The sequence below is a fragment of the Oncorhynchus gorbuscha genome, linkage group LG02, assembly GCF_021184085.1.
Source record: "Oncorhynchus gorbuscha isolate QuinsamMale2020 ecotype Even-year linkage group LG02, OgorEven_v1.0, whole genome shotgun sequence".
In the NCBI taxonomy this organism is placed as follows: Eukaryota; Metazoa; Chordata; class Actinopteri; order Salmoniformes; family Salmonidae; genus Oncorhynchus; species Oncorhynchus gorbuscha.
In genome coordinates, this window is record NC_060174.1 from 61,807,039 (window position 1) to 61,823,424 (window position 16,386).

The following is a 16,386-nucleotide window of genomic DNA, read 5'->3' on the forward strand; positions in this document are numbered from 1 at the left end:
TAGAAAGACTGCCGCGCCACCTTCCTGTTCAAGTGAGCACAGCACAACAAGGTGAGTCCAAAAATGTATTTTATGCTGCTGCATAAATTATGTAATAAGCCAGGGAGATATGTATACTGTAGCCAAGAAAGTAATATTAAGTGTACAGTATGTTGTGTAGTAAGCTGGTAGTTTCCCATGTGCCTCACCATAAAAATGTGGTCCCTTTCCTCCTTCATAACTTAGCCTACTGTTATGACTTGATGATGCACATGTAGCCTATAGCCTGTTTTAGAGAAATGTCATCATCAAATATTGTAAGAGCTTTCATTGTCTGCTTTATATGCCCCCTTTATTTATCCTACGGTTCTGACTTGGTGTACAGGGAGAATACTGTAAGAATTATGTCACTGTACATTTGCTAAACAAATAGTTACATTGTTTTTTGAAAAGGCAGTAAATGAGGCTGAATTACCTGTTTTGTTGCCAGACAAACCTCCACTGATAGCCAGGTGTAACTGTGGTAAGGATTCACGCCATAGTGCTCATAAGAAAGCTCTGCTTTATGCAGTCCATAAAAGTTTGTGGGCACCATTTGTCACCGATATAGTGCAATGAATGTATTGTTCAGTGTTGTGGCTTTGCTTGCATGCATAATGATATATATTTTTGGGCCCCAACAAGATTGACATGCTAAAATTGCCACTTCATCTAACATACAGGGGGGTTCATTGGTTTGTCAATAAAATCCTACTCATAAACTTCTCCAACCGACATGGTGTCCGGTAGTTTATCATGTTCAAAGAATTGTGTTTTTATGTGAGATGTATGTTTTTGGCTGAGTAAGTAATTGAACCAAATAAAAACATCACATATCTAAGATTGCTTTTTTAACCATTCATTGCAGTGCATTTAGGTGAGATGTCCATGGCGCTGAACTGGCATCGGGTAGAGGGGTCTTCATAGCAGTAAATGTTTTATAGTGTTCTCTAACATACACCAGGCACATGTCCAGTAAACCATGTACATTTTTTCAATACTTTTCTACAATAAAAAACATTTAAGTAGTGCCTATCATAAGTACTCACCCCCCTTGGATTTTTTGGTTGATGATCTACACAAAAAACTCCATATTGTCAAAGTGAGAAGAACATTATGTAAATGTCTAGAAATAACTGAAATGTCTTGATTTTTCACTGGGTCTAAAAAAACATTACGAACACCTGCCCATTCCATGACATAGACTGACCTGGTGAACCCAGCTGAAAGCTTTGATCCCTTATTGATGTCACTTGTTAAATCCACTTAAATCAGTGTAAATGAAGGAGAGGAGAAGGTTTAAAAAAAGGATTTTGAAGCATTGAGACGATTGCGACATGGACTGTGTATTTGTGCCACTCAGAGGGTGAATGAATGATATTTAAATGCCTTTGAACGGGGTATTAGGTAGTAGGTGCCAGGTGCACCGGTTTGTGTCAAGCACTGCAGGGTGTGTTTTTCACTCTCAATAGTTTCCCTTGTGTATCAGGAATGGTCCACCACCTAAAGGACATCCAGCCAACTTGACACAACTGTGGGAATCATTGGACTCGACATGGACCAGCATCCCTGTGGAACGCTTTCGAGGACAGATTCAATCACAAAGACGAGGGAGCCTTCCCAATGCCTCACAAAGAAGGGCACCAATTGGTAGATGGGTTAAAAATAAATAAAAAAGCAGACACTGAATATTCCTTTAAGCGTGGGAAAGTTATTAACTGGCTTTAGATGGTGCATTAATACATCCAGTCTCTACTCAATGCAAAGATACAGGCTTCCAAGTCCTTCCTAACTGAGTTGCCAGAGAGGAAATAAACCCCTCCGGGATTTCACCATGAGGCCAATGGTGATTTTAAAACAGTTAGAGTTTAATGGCTGCTATTGTTTTTGTGTCATATAAAATGAAGTAGAATTGCATGAAATGTGTTTATAAAATACCAAATGTTTTCAGTGCAAAGAAAGAAGAAATGTATGTAATACATTATAGCCTATAGACTAGGCTATATGTGCTCAGACATGCATTGAACAGAATTTTTTGCGAACGGCGATTGAGTTATATTATTAACCTAAAATATAACTATCCAATCTACTCATCACCTTATGAATATAGGCTCTTACATAAGTCTGCAAATGCAATTGTCACACTCGTCAAAATGATTGGACCAAGGCGTGCATAGAGTTCCACATATTTTAATAAATCGAAACGCACCAAGCACAAACGAAACGTGACACTACTAGTGTGCACACAGGCAACTATCATCTGTAGACAAGATCCCACAAAGCACAATGAGGAAATGGCTACCTAAATATGATCCCCAATCAGAGACAACAATAAACAGCTTCCTCTGATTGGGAACCATATCAGGCCACCATAGAAATACAATTCACCTAGATGACCCACCCTAGTCACTATCACACCCCAACCAACATAGAGAATAAACAGCTTTCTATGATCAGGGCGTGACAGCGATGATGAATGGAATCCTTTATTTATGAAGGTGCATTTTCATTGTCAAAATTTGCTTCCCCAAACTTGAAACTCAAGCGTGGCCTATGGGCTGACCAGGTCACCAGGTGTCTCCCTGTCTTCCTGTGTCTCAGGCAATGCAGGAGCTTCCTGGAGAGTGATCCTAAACGGTGCTGTGGAGTCTTATCAGGCTATCTGTATCTGCTGGCCCTCCGCTGCATCTCAGCAGGTGACGCCGGCACCATTCTCTGCTGTTGCCAGGCCTTCATCTTCCTACTCTCCTGGATCGGTCTCAACGACCACTTAAAATCAAATCAAATCACATTTTATTGGTCACATACACATGTTTAGCATATGTTATTATGGGTGTAACGAAATGCTTGTAATTATTATTTACATTTTTCGTGGGTGTAAGCAGTGGCAAATGTAGGTATAGGCGACATGGGCAGGCGCATAATAATATAACAAAAAAAAGAAGTTCGGAGCAATTGGTTTTCTATCGTTCATTTGCACGTCATGTCAATGATATCATGTCACCGTGGGGGACTGTGGGTCAATTAACCTCGTCACAGTGGGCACCCTGATTCTAGTTTGTGAGCTAGGCAGGCTACTGCCTGGGAAGGTCTCCCACTCAGAAGTACGAGAAGGGGAGGGAGGCGGGGTAGGTTGACCTCAGGTCTCCCCACTGGAAGCCCGAGGTAGGGGGAGCAGGAGAATCTATCAAAAAGCGCACCTCTGGGCCTCCCGGGTGGCGCAGTGGTTAAGGGTGCTGTACTGCAGCGCCAGCTGTGCCACCAGAGTCTCTGGGTTCACGCCCAGGCTCTGTCGTAACCGGCCGCGACCAGGAGGTCCCTGGGGCGACGCACAATTGGCCTAGCGTCGCCCGGGTTAGGGAGGGCTTGGCCGGTAGGGATATCCTTGTCTCTTTGCGCACCAGTGACTCCTGTGGCGGGCCGGGTGCAGTGCAAGCTAACCAAGGCTAACCAGATGCATGGTGTTTCCTCCGACACATTGGTGCGGCTAGCTTCCGGGTTGGATGCGTGCTGTGTTAAGAAGCCGTGCGGCTTGGTTGGGTTGTGTATCGGAGGACGCATGACTGTCAACCTTCGTCTCTCCCGTACGGGAGTTGTAGTGATGAGACGATAGTAGCTACTAACAATTGGATACCATGAAATTGGGGAGAAAAAGGGGTAAAATTCACAAAAAAAGAAAAGCGCACCTCTAACTTTGTACAGTACTTATGCAATTGTTGTACAATTTAGTTTGTGTTCTCTTGTTTATAAGTGTGTAATTCTATTTGTGTATTTGTGTGATATAGGATTTGTGCAATTTAGTGTGTATTTTGTTAGCAATAGGGTAATAGTGTAATAATTTGATTCTATTTTATATTTGTATTTATATACCACAATTTGTCTTATTTTTGTATATATTTTTATATTTATATAGTTTTAAATGTTATGATTATTTATTTGTATTGTTCCAAATGTACCAATTTAACTGGTATGTGGTCGTAGTAATGCCCCATTAATTTAAAATGTATAAGGAACACATTGGTGTGGCAGCAAGTCTTAAGCCTTTAATGGTTGAGCATTTAGCTCTTTTGGTCTGTGTTGCCCTTTAGTTGCTGCCAGTTTAGAAGCCTTTGTTATAATATTATAATATTCATTGATATTCTGTCATGTGTAAGCACATCACCAGGCAGCCAATCTGTTTTCACAAATCCCATGTATACTGAACAAAAATATAAACGCAACATGTAAAGTGTTGGTCCCATAAAAGGCTTATTACTCTCAAAATTTTGTGCACAATTTTGTTTACATCCCTCCTAGTGAGCATTTCTCCTTTGCCAAGATAATCCATCCATCTGACAGGTGTGGCATATCATTACACAGTGCTTGCCTTGTGCTTGGGACAATAAAAGGCCACTTTAAAATGTGCAGTTTTGTCACACAACACAATGCCACAGATGTGTGCAATTGGCATGCTGACTGCAGGAATGACCACCAGACCTGTTATCAGATAATTTAATGTTAATTTCTCTACCATAAGCCGCCTCCAACATCGTTTTAGAAAATTTGGCAGTACGCGGAACCACGCCAGCCCAGGACCTCCACATACAGCTTCTTCACCTGCGGGATCATCTGAGACCAGACTTCTTCCTGTTCAGAACAGGAAAATCGTAACTGTTGTGGCGGGCAGACATATTCGTGTGTTTGTTGTTTTCAGGTGTCGTTTAGAAAGTGAGTGGGAGAGATGCAGCCGGGTGCGGCAGGTGTTTTGCTGTCCTATGTGGGGTACTGTGGAGTACTGGCCTCTAACCCACTACATCCTCGGGGACACACTGTGCGTGAAGGCCTCCCTACTCCTCTGCAACACTCCACTGCTAATTTCTGTCCAGATATTAAATCAGCATATTTTTCAATCGTATCCCTCCCCTCTCATCATCAGTTTTTAATGTGATGGTGAATCTAGGAAGTGTGCTTGCCTACTCCACCCTTATTTATCTTGGAATGTTGCCAAGTATCCCAGCTAATACAGGTACAGAATAATAAGATGTATCTGTTTAAATATAACCCCACTAATAAATCAAGAGAAACAATGGTGTTTCTTCATACATGTTTTCCTGAGGTCATTGTTGGCATCTCAAACAGCATTCCACTATGCCTGACCCCTACTGTATCTCTGCGGGGCTGTCGCTGCAGCCCCACAGCTCAGCCAGGTCAGAGTGGCTGCAGTAGCTATCATTGTGATGGGCTACCTCACTGTTGCTCCCGGGAGACTGGGATGACAGTGTTGTCCACTGGATAGAGGGTTTGTAGCAAGGAGGATGACAAGAGGACAGCGTGGTTGGAGATGATGGAGGAGCAAATGCAAAGCACAAACTAGCAGGCATTTCTGCCCTAACTTGATGCTTTGGTTGTACAGGGCAAAAATTGGTGTCATAGTCTCTCGAACAAAACAACAAACATTCAATGCATTGTCTTGTGTCTTTAAGAGCTGAAGTTCCAGATGGCCATATGTTACAACATAGTGGATAATAAAGTATGTGTTTCTAGATAGCGTAAAAAAAAGACAAATCGGTATTTCTCTATGTAGTATTTTTTATTTATTTTTACTTATCTGATTTTTCTTATCAATATGGCGGTAACTTCAGTTTATGAGATGTGTTCTTCCAGTACGAAAGGTGGCGGTAGCGGAGCTCAACCGTTACACCTTAAAGTTAAGTCAGTGCACGCATGTGTACAACGTTTTTTTGGGGGAAGAAACGGCGTGCAGCAACTAGACATAGCAGTGGAATTATGGCACTGAATGCAGGTAAATAAGATAACTTATTTTCTTAAATACTCATGTTTTATTTTGGTTGGCGTTCTCACAAGTTTATTTTCTAAGTGTCTTTCGGAATGCCAGACTCCGACGTTTTTGGGAATTAAAGTTTTGCCTGAAAGCCCACTTTGACAGCTAGCATGGTTAGCTTAGCCAGCTAACGTTAGCTAGTTGGCTAATTAGCTTGCCAGCTAGTTGTTTTGGTCTACCGGTGTCTCCAGTTCAGTTAGCACAAACTGACGTCGCGTGATACTTGCTCGCTAGCCATCGAGTTAACTCACTTATCTAAAGTGATATTATCAGCCGCTAACATTATCTAGGTTAACTGAAATCGACTATCAGTTTGATAAGCTAACTAATTTAGCTAGCTGCGTGATTAGCAAGCCAGCCAGTACTACTGTAGGTTTAGTAACGCGGGTGTATTGCACAGAAACAGTCCGCCAGAAGTTAAATACAATTCCGTTTCAATTTAGTTACTGTGTCGGTGGAGGGAATTAGAGACATTATCAAAAGGGCGATATTATTAAACAGATGTTCCAAACGTGGGTCTGTTGTAGACCCACTTCCTCTCTGCTTAACGCTGCTCTAGAGGCGTCACTACAGACACCCTGGTTCGATTCTAGGCTGTATATATCAACTGGCCATGATTGGGAGTTACATTGGGAGTTCTATAGGGCGGCGCACAATTGGCCCAGCGTCGTCCGGGTTTGGTCATTGTAGGCCGTCATTGTAAATAAGAATTTGTTCTTAACTGACTTGCCTAGTTAAATAAAAACATTTAAAACACCTAATGTCAATATAATTTAAAGCAATTCTAGTGTATGCAAATACACACATTTCTGAAAACAGCTAGCCAGCCAGCTGTGTCCATATGACTGAGTTCTGGTTGCTTTAATGTCGGTTTACTCCTCTCATCCACCATGGTTGCCCTGTCAGATGATGATGACTTCGAGTGGACACCCCCTTCAGAATCTGAGATGAAGGTTATTCATGCTCAGCGGGAACGACAGGACAAGATAAGCAAGCTCATGGGCGCCTACCTTCTCAAAGGCTACAAGATGTTAGGAGAATGCTGTGAGCAATGTGGGGTGAGTGGGAGATAATCCAGACCAACCCAGTTAATACACTGCTCAAAAAAATAAAGGGAATACTGAAATAACACATCCTAGATCTGACTGAATGAAATATTCTTATTCAATACTTTTTTCTTTACATAGTTGAATGTGCTGACAACAAAATCACACAAATGATCAATGGAAATCAAATTTATCAACCCATGGAGGTCTGGATTTGGAGTCTCACTCAAAATTAAAGTGGAAAACTACACTACAGGCTGATCCAACTTTGATGTAATGTCCTTAAAACAAGTCAAAATGAGGATCGGTAGTGTGTGTGGCCTCCACGTGCCTGTATGACCTCCCTACAACGCCTGGGCATGCTCCTGATGAGGTGGCAGATGGTCTCCTGAGGGATCTCCTCCCAGACCTGGACTAAAGCATCTGCCAACTCCTGGACAGTCTGTGGTGCAACGTGGCATTGGTGGATGGAGCGAGACATGATGTCCCAGATGTGCTCAATTGGATTCAGATTTGGGGAATGGGTGGGCCAGTCTATAGCATCAATGCCTTCCTCTTGCAGAACTGCTGACACACTCCAGCCACATGAGGTCTAGCATTGTCTTGCATTAGGAGGAACCCAGGGCCAACCGCACCAGCATATGGTCTCACAAGGGGTCTGAGGATCTCATCTCAGTACCTAATGGCAGTCAGGCTACGTCTGGCGAGCACATGGAGGGCTGTGCGGCCCCCCAAAGAAATGCCACCCCACACCATGACTGACCCACCGCCAAACTGGTCATGCTGGAGGATGTTGCAGGCAACAGAATGTTCTCCACGGCGTCTCCAGACTGTCACGTCTGTCACATGTGCTCAGTGTGAACCGGCATTCATCTGTGAAGAGTACAGGGCGCCAGTGGCGAATTTGCCACTCTTGGTGTTCTCTGTCAAATGCCAAACGTCCTGCACGGTGTTGGGCTGTAAGCACAACCCCCACCTGTGGAGGTCGGGCCCTCATACCACCCTCATGGAGTCTGCTTCTTACCGTTTGAGCAGACACATGCACATTTGTGGCCTGCTGGAGGTCATTTTGCAGGGCTCTGGCAGTGTTCCTTGCACAAAGGCGGAGGTAGCGGTCCTGCTGCTGGGTTGTTGCCCTCCTACGGCCTCCTCCACGTCTCCTGATGTACTCTCCTGTCTCCTTGTAGCGCCTCCATGCTCTGGACACTATGCTGACAGACACAGCAAATCTTCTTGCCACAGCTCGCATTGATGTGCCATCCTGGATGAGCTGCACTACATGAGCCACTTGTGTGGGTTGTAGACTCCGTCTCATGCTACCACTAGAGTGAAAGCACCGCCAGCATTCAAAAGTGACCAAAACATCAGCCAGGAAGCATAGGAACTGAGAAGTGGTCTGTGGTTATCACCTGCAGAACCACTCATTTATTGGGGGTGTCTTGCTAATTGCCTATACATTTCCATCTGTTGTCTATTCCATTTGCACAACAGCATATGAAATTTATTGTCAATCAGTGTTGCTTCCTAAGTGGACAGTTTGATTTCACAGAAGTGTGATTGACTTGGAGTTACATTGTGTTGTTTAAGTGTTCCCTTTATCTTTTTGAGCAGTGTATATTTGCCACATGTTAGCCAACATTCGATATAGTGAGATCTATAGCTACATATATTTATTATGTTATGCTAAAGAGATTGGTTAATCTTGTATTTGGATGTTTTAGTCAGCATATACGTAGCTTTACTAAGAAGGGGTATGACATTAGGTCTTGTGTTGAAGAATTTGTATTTTGTGCCTCCAGACGATTCTCCTTCAGGACAAGCAGAAGAAGAACTACTGTGTCGCATGTCAGGAGCTGGACTCTGATGTAGACAAGGACAACCCAGGTAAGACTGTGCAGGGTTAGGATCATTTCTGTTATGAGTAGGTGAAAGAGTTGCCTGACGACTCATCCTGAATTGAATTCCACTGCTCTGTTAATCGCTCTATACATTCAGTCATCCTAGAAGTAGTTTGTGCTGATGTCAAAATGAGAGGTGTTGCTCTGGCCCAAACCATTAGTTTCTGGGTCCAATCAGAACAGTCAATGTGTTAGCATTCTACAAGATGTCCGTGGGGAAAGCAAATCCAGACTCATCGTGGAGAAGAAACACCATTTGGCATGGTGTTTGGCTGGAGTGATGTGTATGGGTAGTAAGGCTAGGAAAGGAATTTTCTTACCTAATGCTGGGCCCTGATTATGAGTCATAACTTATGACTCAGTTTGCAACTAAACTTTCCTCTCTCATATCCTTCTCTTCCCTCTTTTGTCTTACTCTCCTCTCACACTCAGCTCTGAATGCCCAAGCTGCCCTGTCACAGGTCCGAGAGAGACAGCTGGCCTCTCAGCCTGTCCCTCAGGCTAATGAAGCACCCTCCAGCGACGCCCCCCTCTCCATCACTGGGCAGCCCAGACCAGAGCACTGTGAGGGGGCTGCGTCAGGACTGAGAGGACCTCTACCTCCACCAGCCAACCCCTCTCCTGTATCCACCGTGACCCCCAGCTTCCTCCCTCCGTCCACCCCTTCCATCCAGCCAGTCCAGGTGCCAGCCCCCCTAGTAGCCCCTGCACCTCACCCAGCCCTATCCAGTGCTGAGGAAGTAGTGCTGCACAAGCTGCGGTGGGCCACACAGGAGCTCCAGCATTCAGCCTCAGTAGAGGCCAGTATCCAGCTGTGCAGCTTGATCCGCAGCTGTGCAGATTCACTGCGCAGCCTGAAAGAGCTTCACCAATCATGAGACTGAACTGATGGCAATTCTAAAAAAATAATAAAAAAATAAATAAAAACAGAAACCAGGCATAAACACACACTCACATAAGCAACACCGGAAGTTATAGCAGCTTGTTTCCCTTGCAAAGGTTTTTGTGACAAGTTGAAGCTGCTTCGCCTCTGCCGGTAAAGGTTATTGTAATAAACTTGGACAACTGTCTGCATATGCATACTTTGCATTTTGAGGGCCTGACCTGTAGTTATATCTTGTTTATACATTGCTGTTACTTTTTATTTGCAGTCTTCTCTGTGGATGCAGGGTAACGTTTTGACACAAACTTGCATGATGACAATGGGCACCTCCAAGTGGTCGAATATCTTGAACTAAATATAGTTGAATGGTGTTTGACTGGTTGGTATTAATGTATGTCAATTGTTTATAAAATCAGAATTTATCCACGTTATTCATTTCTCTGTGGTTATTACTTCATTTTAATTTTGTTCCATATAATGTAATTGTGTAGTGTTGTAGATACAGTAGCAATCTATACTAGATGAAATACTTCATATTCTGTATTGTGGTAGTAGTGAGCGTTTCCTTAAGTGTTGAAGCAGTTGGGATGTTTTTGATAGGGACAGTAGTTTTTAGTGTCATAATTATAACTTAAGGGTCACTTATGTTGTAGGCTATTGGATGAATTTCAATTTGTTTGTATAATTGGAAAAAATGGAATGGAGTAGAATTTGAGGTAAAGGAGCTATAAACAATATTTGAATATTCAGTATTTATGAATAGCAATATTTTGTGGGAGTTTTCAAAGTGTTTTTTGTGTGTCTTGATGTCTAAAGGCATTTTGAAATTTGAATTTGGTATTGCTAGGATTAAATCAAGCATCCACATAGGATAGTTGAGTTTCTCAGCGTTATTGTTCCTAAGGACATCCTCCTGTTTCCTCTATCCCCAAATATAGTGAGTGATTTTGACAGCGGTGAAGCGTCTCGCTGCGATGAAGTGGGATGGGGCGGGGATATTATCGAGGGGCGAGGTTGTCAGTTGAGACAAAGGAAAGCGTTTTGGAGAAGAAGATAAAAAAAAACGAGGAATAAATTAATCTTGCTAACAGCTTTTTTTTTAAACATACGATAATGTTTTCATGGTCAAAGTACATTTTCATCCACATAACGATGGACGCTGTGTGCACGGCGCCTCTATTGTTCTATTGAGGACTCGTTGGAATTACAATAATAGGCGAGAAGGTGAACCGATTTTTTTGTTATTGAAACAATGTTGCGGAAGACCTATTCCCTCTTTACATTTGCAAAATATTATGTTGTAACTAAACGCTGATCTGAGGCAATCAACGAAGACAAGTATTTTGAAATCACATACTTGATAGTGTTCTTCCATTATTGAATTCAGAATTTTCTATAGGATTGAATATTTCTGGCAGTTATATTAGGCTATATAATTAAACGCGCGGCAAGGTTTTCTTTTTCAAAAAGACATTGATGTAGAGGTAGAAAAAAATGAATGGGTTCCAGTCCAGTCCTCCTGAATGTCCAGGGAGCGTCTCTTCAATCGAAGGACTACCCCCTTTGCCAAAAGGCCTCAGCGGCATCCTCAACTCCAGTGGTGGCTCATGGAGAGACATTGAAAAAGTATACAGTAAACGGACACGCATTCAGGCCGATATCAGCAAGTCTAGAGTGAGCAACTCTCTTGGCCTCAGCAAGCCTCCAAGTCTGGATGCAGCGCTCGCTGTGCTGCGCAAAGAAATGGTATGAGGAAAACCATTTCGGATAGTAATTTGTCTTCAGGGTCTTAGCTATATATGAAGACACCGTTATTTTTTCGAACCGGACCTCAGTCGGGGTATCAATTTACTGTAGTATAGTAGAATAAACAAGATGCAATTGTGAAACTTGGTTACGTATCAGTAGTTTTCCTCTTGTTATATGTCACTCAATTAGTCCATGTCAGTAATTTACATAGATTTGTAAATTGGTCTAGTTAGTGTAAAATTCTAACGTTAGTAATCATGGCCGAATTACCCACCAGTGCAACTGTTTTAAAGTTTCCTTAATAACTTTAAGTCAGTTGCACAAAACATGTTATGTGAATTCCCCCCTTAAATGAAGGGAAATGGTAAAGGGTGGCCATGAGGCCCCTTAAACGCTTCATTCAATATGAATATCAATGTGTAAACAGCATTTGTGGAGGTGAATGTGCCTTTCATCTGTTCTGGTTACAAAAGGAAAACATCAGCCAGCTAGCTAACGTTACTTAGCTAGCTTAACAATGGAAGGTGCACAATCTATGGCTACAAAGCTAGTTAGCTAGCTACTCTGTAAACTAGCTTGAAATACTAGAAAGTAATTTAAAACAGTAACTACAAGAAATGTGGTTTATTATCCTGTCTTGATTGTAGAACTTCTACAATCTTGCTATCTCACAAAATAAGAGCCATCTCTTCGAGGAGGCATTTAATCAGTGAACCAGGCTGTCTCCATGGTAACCAGATACTCTTTCTGCCATACATGCCTTCAAACTACTGTAAAACCCCTTGAGTATGCCATCACTAGCTGGCTTCCACCCGGTTACACAACCCAGCACCTTCGAGGCTGCTGTCCTATATACATATACTTGGAATCACTGGCCACTTTAATAATGTTTAAATAATGTTTACATACGGCTTTACTCATCTCATATGTATATACTGTATTCTGTTCTACTGTGTTTTAATCATTGCCACTCCCACATTGCTCAATCTAATATTTCTATATTTCTTAATTCCATTCTTTTACTTTTAGATTTCTGTGTATTGTTGTGCTTTTTTTTGTTTTTTTTTGATACTACTGCATTGTTGGAGCTAGGAACACAAGCATTTCACTTACACCCAGAATATCATCTGCTAAATATGTGTATGTGACCAATACAATTTGATTTGATTTGACCTAATGTAATATTTGAGGGGCTCTATGCAACGCCCTTAAACAATTCCCTTAGGTAAGGTAAAGTTATTCCTTAAGGGAAACCCTATAGATGTTTTATGCAACCTGGCCTTGACCTCCAGGGGGCACCCATTGATTTTGTTAGTCACTGACTCAGAGATCAAATTAACATGGCAAAATGTGTAGAATTGCAGGAAATTAGCTTTTAAAACTGCAAAAATGTGTCACCACCCCATGGCAAAATGTGTACAATTGTACTAAATTATCTGTAAAACTGCACACACACAAAAAGTAATGTACAGCAAACATATTTGTTTAGCTTTTGTTAATAAAATACTTTTTCTACTAACATAGGTCCCGCTGTATGTAATAAATTCTAGTTTTTAATCCTAGTGCTGAGTAAATGTGAGTTAATGTGTAGTGGTTAACTGTATAGCTAATAGGCTATGTGTTTGTAGATCGACTGAGGTTAAAGGCCATGAAGCCCTTCATCTACTTCCTCAGAGTCAGATAAACTCTTGCATACAATTGTATGTCTCTGTGTGAAGGAAGTTGCTAACTCGCCTTAGCACAATGACTGGAAGTCTATGGAAACTGCTAGCATGCTAATAGATACCATATACTTCCAGTAATTGTGCTAAGGCTAGTTAGCAACTTCCTTCACGCAGAGACATAAAATAGTATCCAAGAGTTCATCTGACTCTGAGGAAGTAGATCAAGGGCTTCATGGCCAAAATCCTGAAGTATCCCTTTAATGAAGCTACAGCTACCAATGTGATAATGGCTGGGGTAATTTTTGCTTGTTTTTGCTGTTGTCCAAATATCATTTGAGTTTTAACATTTTATAGAAATTAATGAATGCAATTGAACTTTCTTAAAATGTCATACCCCCACTTTCGGACCTCACTAAAACTCAGACCCTGGCCACAGCCCTGTTTGTCATATTCAGTGACAGTTTCATTTGTCACTGCTGCTTTTTCTTTGGATATTGGAAGCAAATACATCACATTTCAAACACAATTATTCTAGAAAACTACTATAGGTCTTATGCAATATTTCATTTCCAAATAGAATCATAGCTGCTTCTACACAATTGACAAAGTTGCTATAGTTCATGTATGAGATGATTGACACAAGTATCTGTTCCTGTTGTGTCCTAGGTGGGCCTGAGGCAGTTGGACATGTCTCTGCTCTGTCAGCTGTGGTCTCTCTATGAATCTATCCAGGAGTATAAAGGAGCCTTCCAGGATATCTCATCCTCTCTGCTTTCAGAGAGCACCTTCACTACAGAAAATGGTTACTCTGAGGGAGAGGAGGATGATGAAGAGGAGGACAACAATGTTGACAATGTACCTAGGGATCCACCTGGCACTTCACTGACTCTCCAGCCTACTCAAAACTCTCGTGACCAATGGATCAAAGAGTCTTTCCACATCCCCTTATAAACTTACACATATTTTTCTCAATATTTACATAATATTAACTGTTCCCTGTTCTGTATAGCCTTTATATGATGTATTATACTGGTAACCACCTAGGCTATTGGCAGCAGGGCATATTCAAACGGGCACCATTCTGATCTGAACTGTCTTCATCACACAAGGAGCTGACATTTTCTACAACAACCTTGTAATTATACAATTTATATTCAAAAGACCTTGCTAATATATTTGGACTGATTGTGCCCATCTTGAAAAGAAAAGCCATACAGTATTTCAGATACCTGATGAATTGGAGACATTTGAATTTGGTGTCATTTGTTATCTACGATTGGATGTAAGTACACAATGCCTACAATTAATTGAACATATTTTATTGGTAACCAATCACACGTATTGATACATTTGAAGACTGGTTCAGTGGCAGTGTCTGATGTCAATGGCTTAGGATTGTTAATGCCTTGTAATTTTCTCCTACAATTTTAAGATTGAATGTGGTCTTAGACACTTAGCCACATACACACAAACCTGTATTATTAGTTTTTGTTTGTTGTGTATGTGCAGTTTATATATTTAACTTTTTATTTTTTATATTCTCCCCAAAATAAAAATGCAATGGTAACAAATGTCTCATTACTATGTCTCATAACTCTACTTCATTGGCCCGGGCTAATGGGTCAAGCTCAGCTGTAATGTATTGGTTTGGAAAGGGTTGTTGACTTACTCTAACCACTAGATGGCAACATTTGTTGTGCCTGAGAGATGTCAGCTTTTGGTCCATTCTGCTATTGCAAACCTGAAATATTGTGCTTCCCAAAATTAAGCCAGAAAGACCTTCAGCTTCAGAAACTGCTATAGTTCATGTTTTTCTGGCTCATGGCAAAGTATGCAACTTGTTTCTAACTATGCCAAACTACTATGTCTCACAGAAGGCAAAAACGTTTCCTAGAATTATATGTGGATAAAGTTGGTTAACTTTCAGTGGCTGTGCTGTTGCATGTTTTGGTTCAGTAGATCACTACTCTCCCACTGTCTGGCCAGTATAAACAAACCATTCCAGCCACACATAGTCTTATTAGGTAATGATCCTTGTTCTCTTCCTGGGGGAAAAGGAGGAGCAGCCCAGAACACAGGCGCTGAAAAACATTGAAATAGATTTACAAATGCCATCATCATGCATTCATTACTACAGAATTAACCCTGAACATCTAATATTTCTACTTCTTGAGTGGTTGAAAGATAATTTGAATTAAAGATTTAAAAAGTCATGTTTAAACTTGAAACACCCTTTACATGTGGGGTAAATGAAGGTGAATTAAAAGGAATACAAGCAGGGCATCCCAGGTAACTTATCTTGCCATCATATTTAGTGTAAAACATTGCCCCAGTGACTTTCAAAGTTGTAAGGCTTGTGTAGGTTTTTATCCCATGTTAATCTTATGTGCCCTTTCCTCTCATATATATTACCTTCTAATCATCTTGCCCACTCTACACATTCACAACCACACGTTTATTATCCTGCTCCCCATTTCTATTTGTATCAAGGTCAACATCAAGCAATATAGCATTGGTCTACCAGTAGGCCAGGCCTATTGTTGTCTCCACATATTTCCTTCGATTTTCTACCACATGTCCAAATACATCACACAGACATTAATGCCAGCATAATGGAATAATATCTGTAACCACAGTGTAATAAATATATTAGTACACATGCAGTCAGATAGTACTTGCTACTATTAATTTGGATTCTGTCTTCAAAGAAAACATACAAAAGGTCAGAGGCAAGTACTGCTCAACTGCACATAGTAACTTGTGACAGGGTAATTGCAGGAATAGATTAAACCTAAACCTTTAAGCAAGCTACTTTACAGATCCACTAACCACCAGGAAATGACTAACTGAAAACAGGATGCCCCCTACATCCCTCAGACATCCATCGTTATTTTCCTCATGGCCGCAGTGCAAGGCCACAATATCCCACCCTTTGTTTCTATTTTTGTAGTAACAGTCTCTGATATCGTATTACCATTGGTGGTCAGTTCTCATTTCATTTTACTACTCATATAGCAACAGAACATTAAAACAAGGGTGAGAGCTTTTACATTCCCTTTAGAAATTCCCATGTGTTTCTATAAATAGGCCACAGATGCTATGGATATTGTTAGACACAACAAGGGGCCTGTCTGAGGACCCTTTTAAGTCTGGTTGGCCATGGACATAAATGACCAGTATCACCCAGTTTTAATAACCTACTTTTAATGGTTTTGTCTGCGAAATCTGCATTCAAATACATTTCGATCTCAATTTCTTCCTGGGATTTGCCCTAAAAGGTGCAAATGTCAGTGGCCTTATTTCTCTC

At 41.4% G+C, this 16,386-nt stretch overlaps 2 protein-coding genes across 2 annotated transcripts; both read left to right on the forward strand.

Moving 5' to 3' along the window:
- The first annotated feature begins 5,662 nt into the window (after positions 1 to 5,662).
- LOC124006133 (protein ZNRD2-like) lies at positions 5,663 to 10,097 on the forward strand. Its single transcript, XM_046315932.1, has 4 exons — positions 5,663 to 5,800; positions 6,746 to 6,897; positions 8,685 to 8,769; positions 9,216 to 10,097. The coding sequence occupies exons 1-4, from the start codon at positions 5,722 to 5,724 to the stop codon at positions 9,659 to 9,661; spliced, it is 762 nt and encodes a 253-aa protein (XP_046171888.1). The 5' UTR covers positions 5,663 to 5,721; the 3' UTR covers positions 9,662 to 10,097.
- A 364-nt stretch (positions 10,098 to 10,461) lies between these two features.
- fam89b (family with sequence similarity 89 member B) lies at positions 10,462 to 14,646 on the forward strand. The gene is made up of 2 exons (XM_046315947.1): positions 10,462 to 11,412; positions 13,746 to 14,646. The coding sequence occupies exons 1-2, from the start codon at positions 11,161 to 11,163 to the stop codon at positions 14,028 to 14,030; spliced, it is 537 nt and encodes a 178-aa protein (XP_046171903.1). The 5' UTR covers positions 10,462 to 11,160; the 3' UTR covers positions 14,031 to 14,646.
- Positions 14,647 to 16,386: the final 1,740 nt, after the last annotated feature.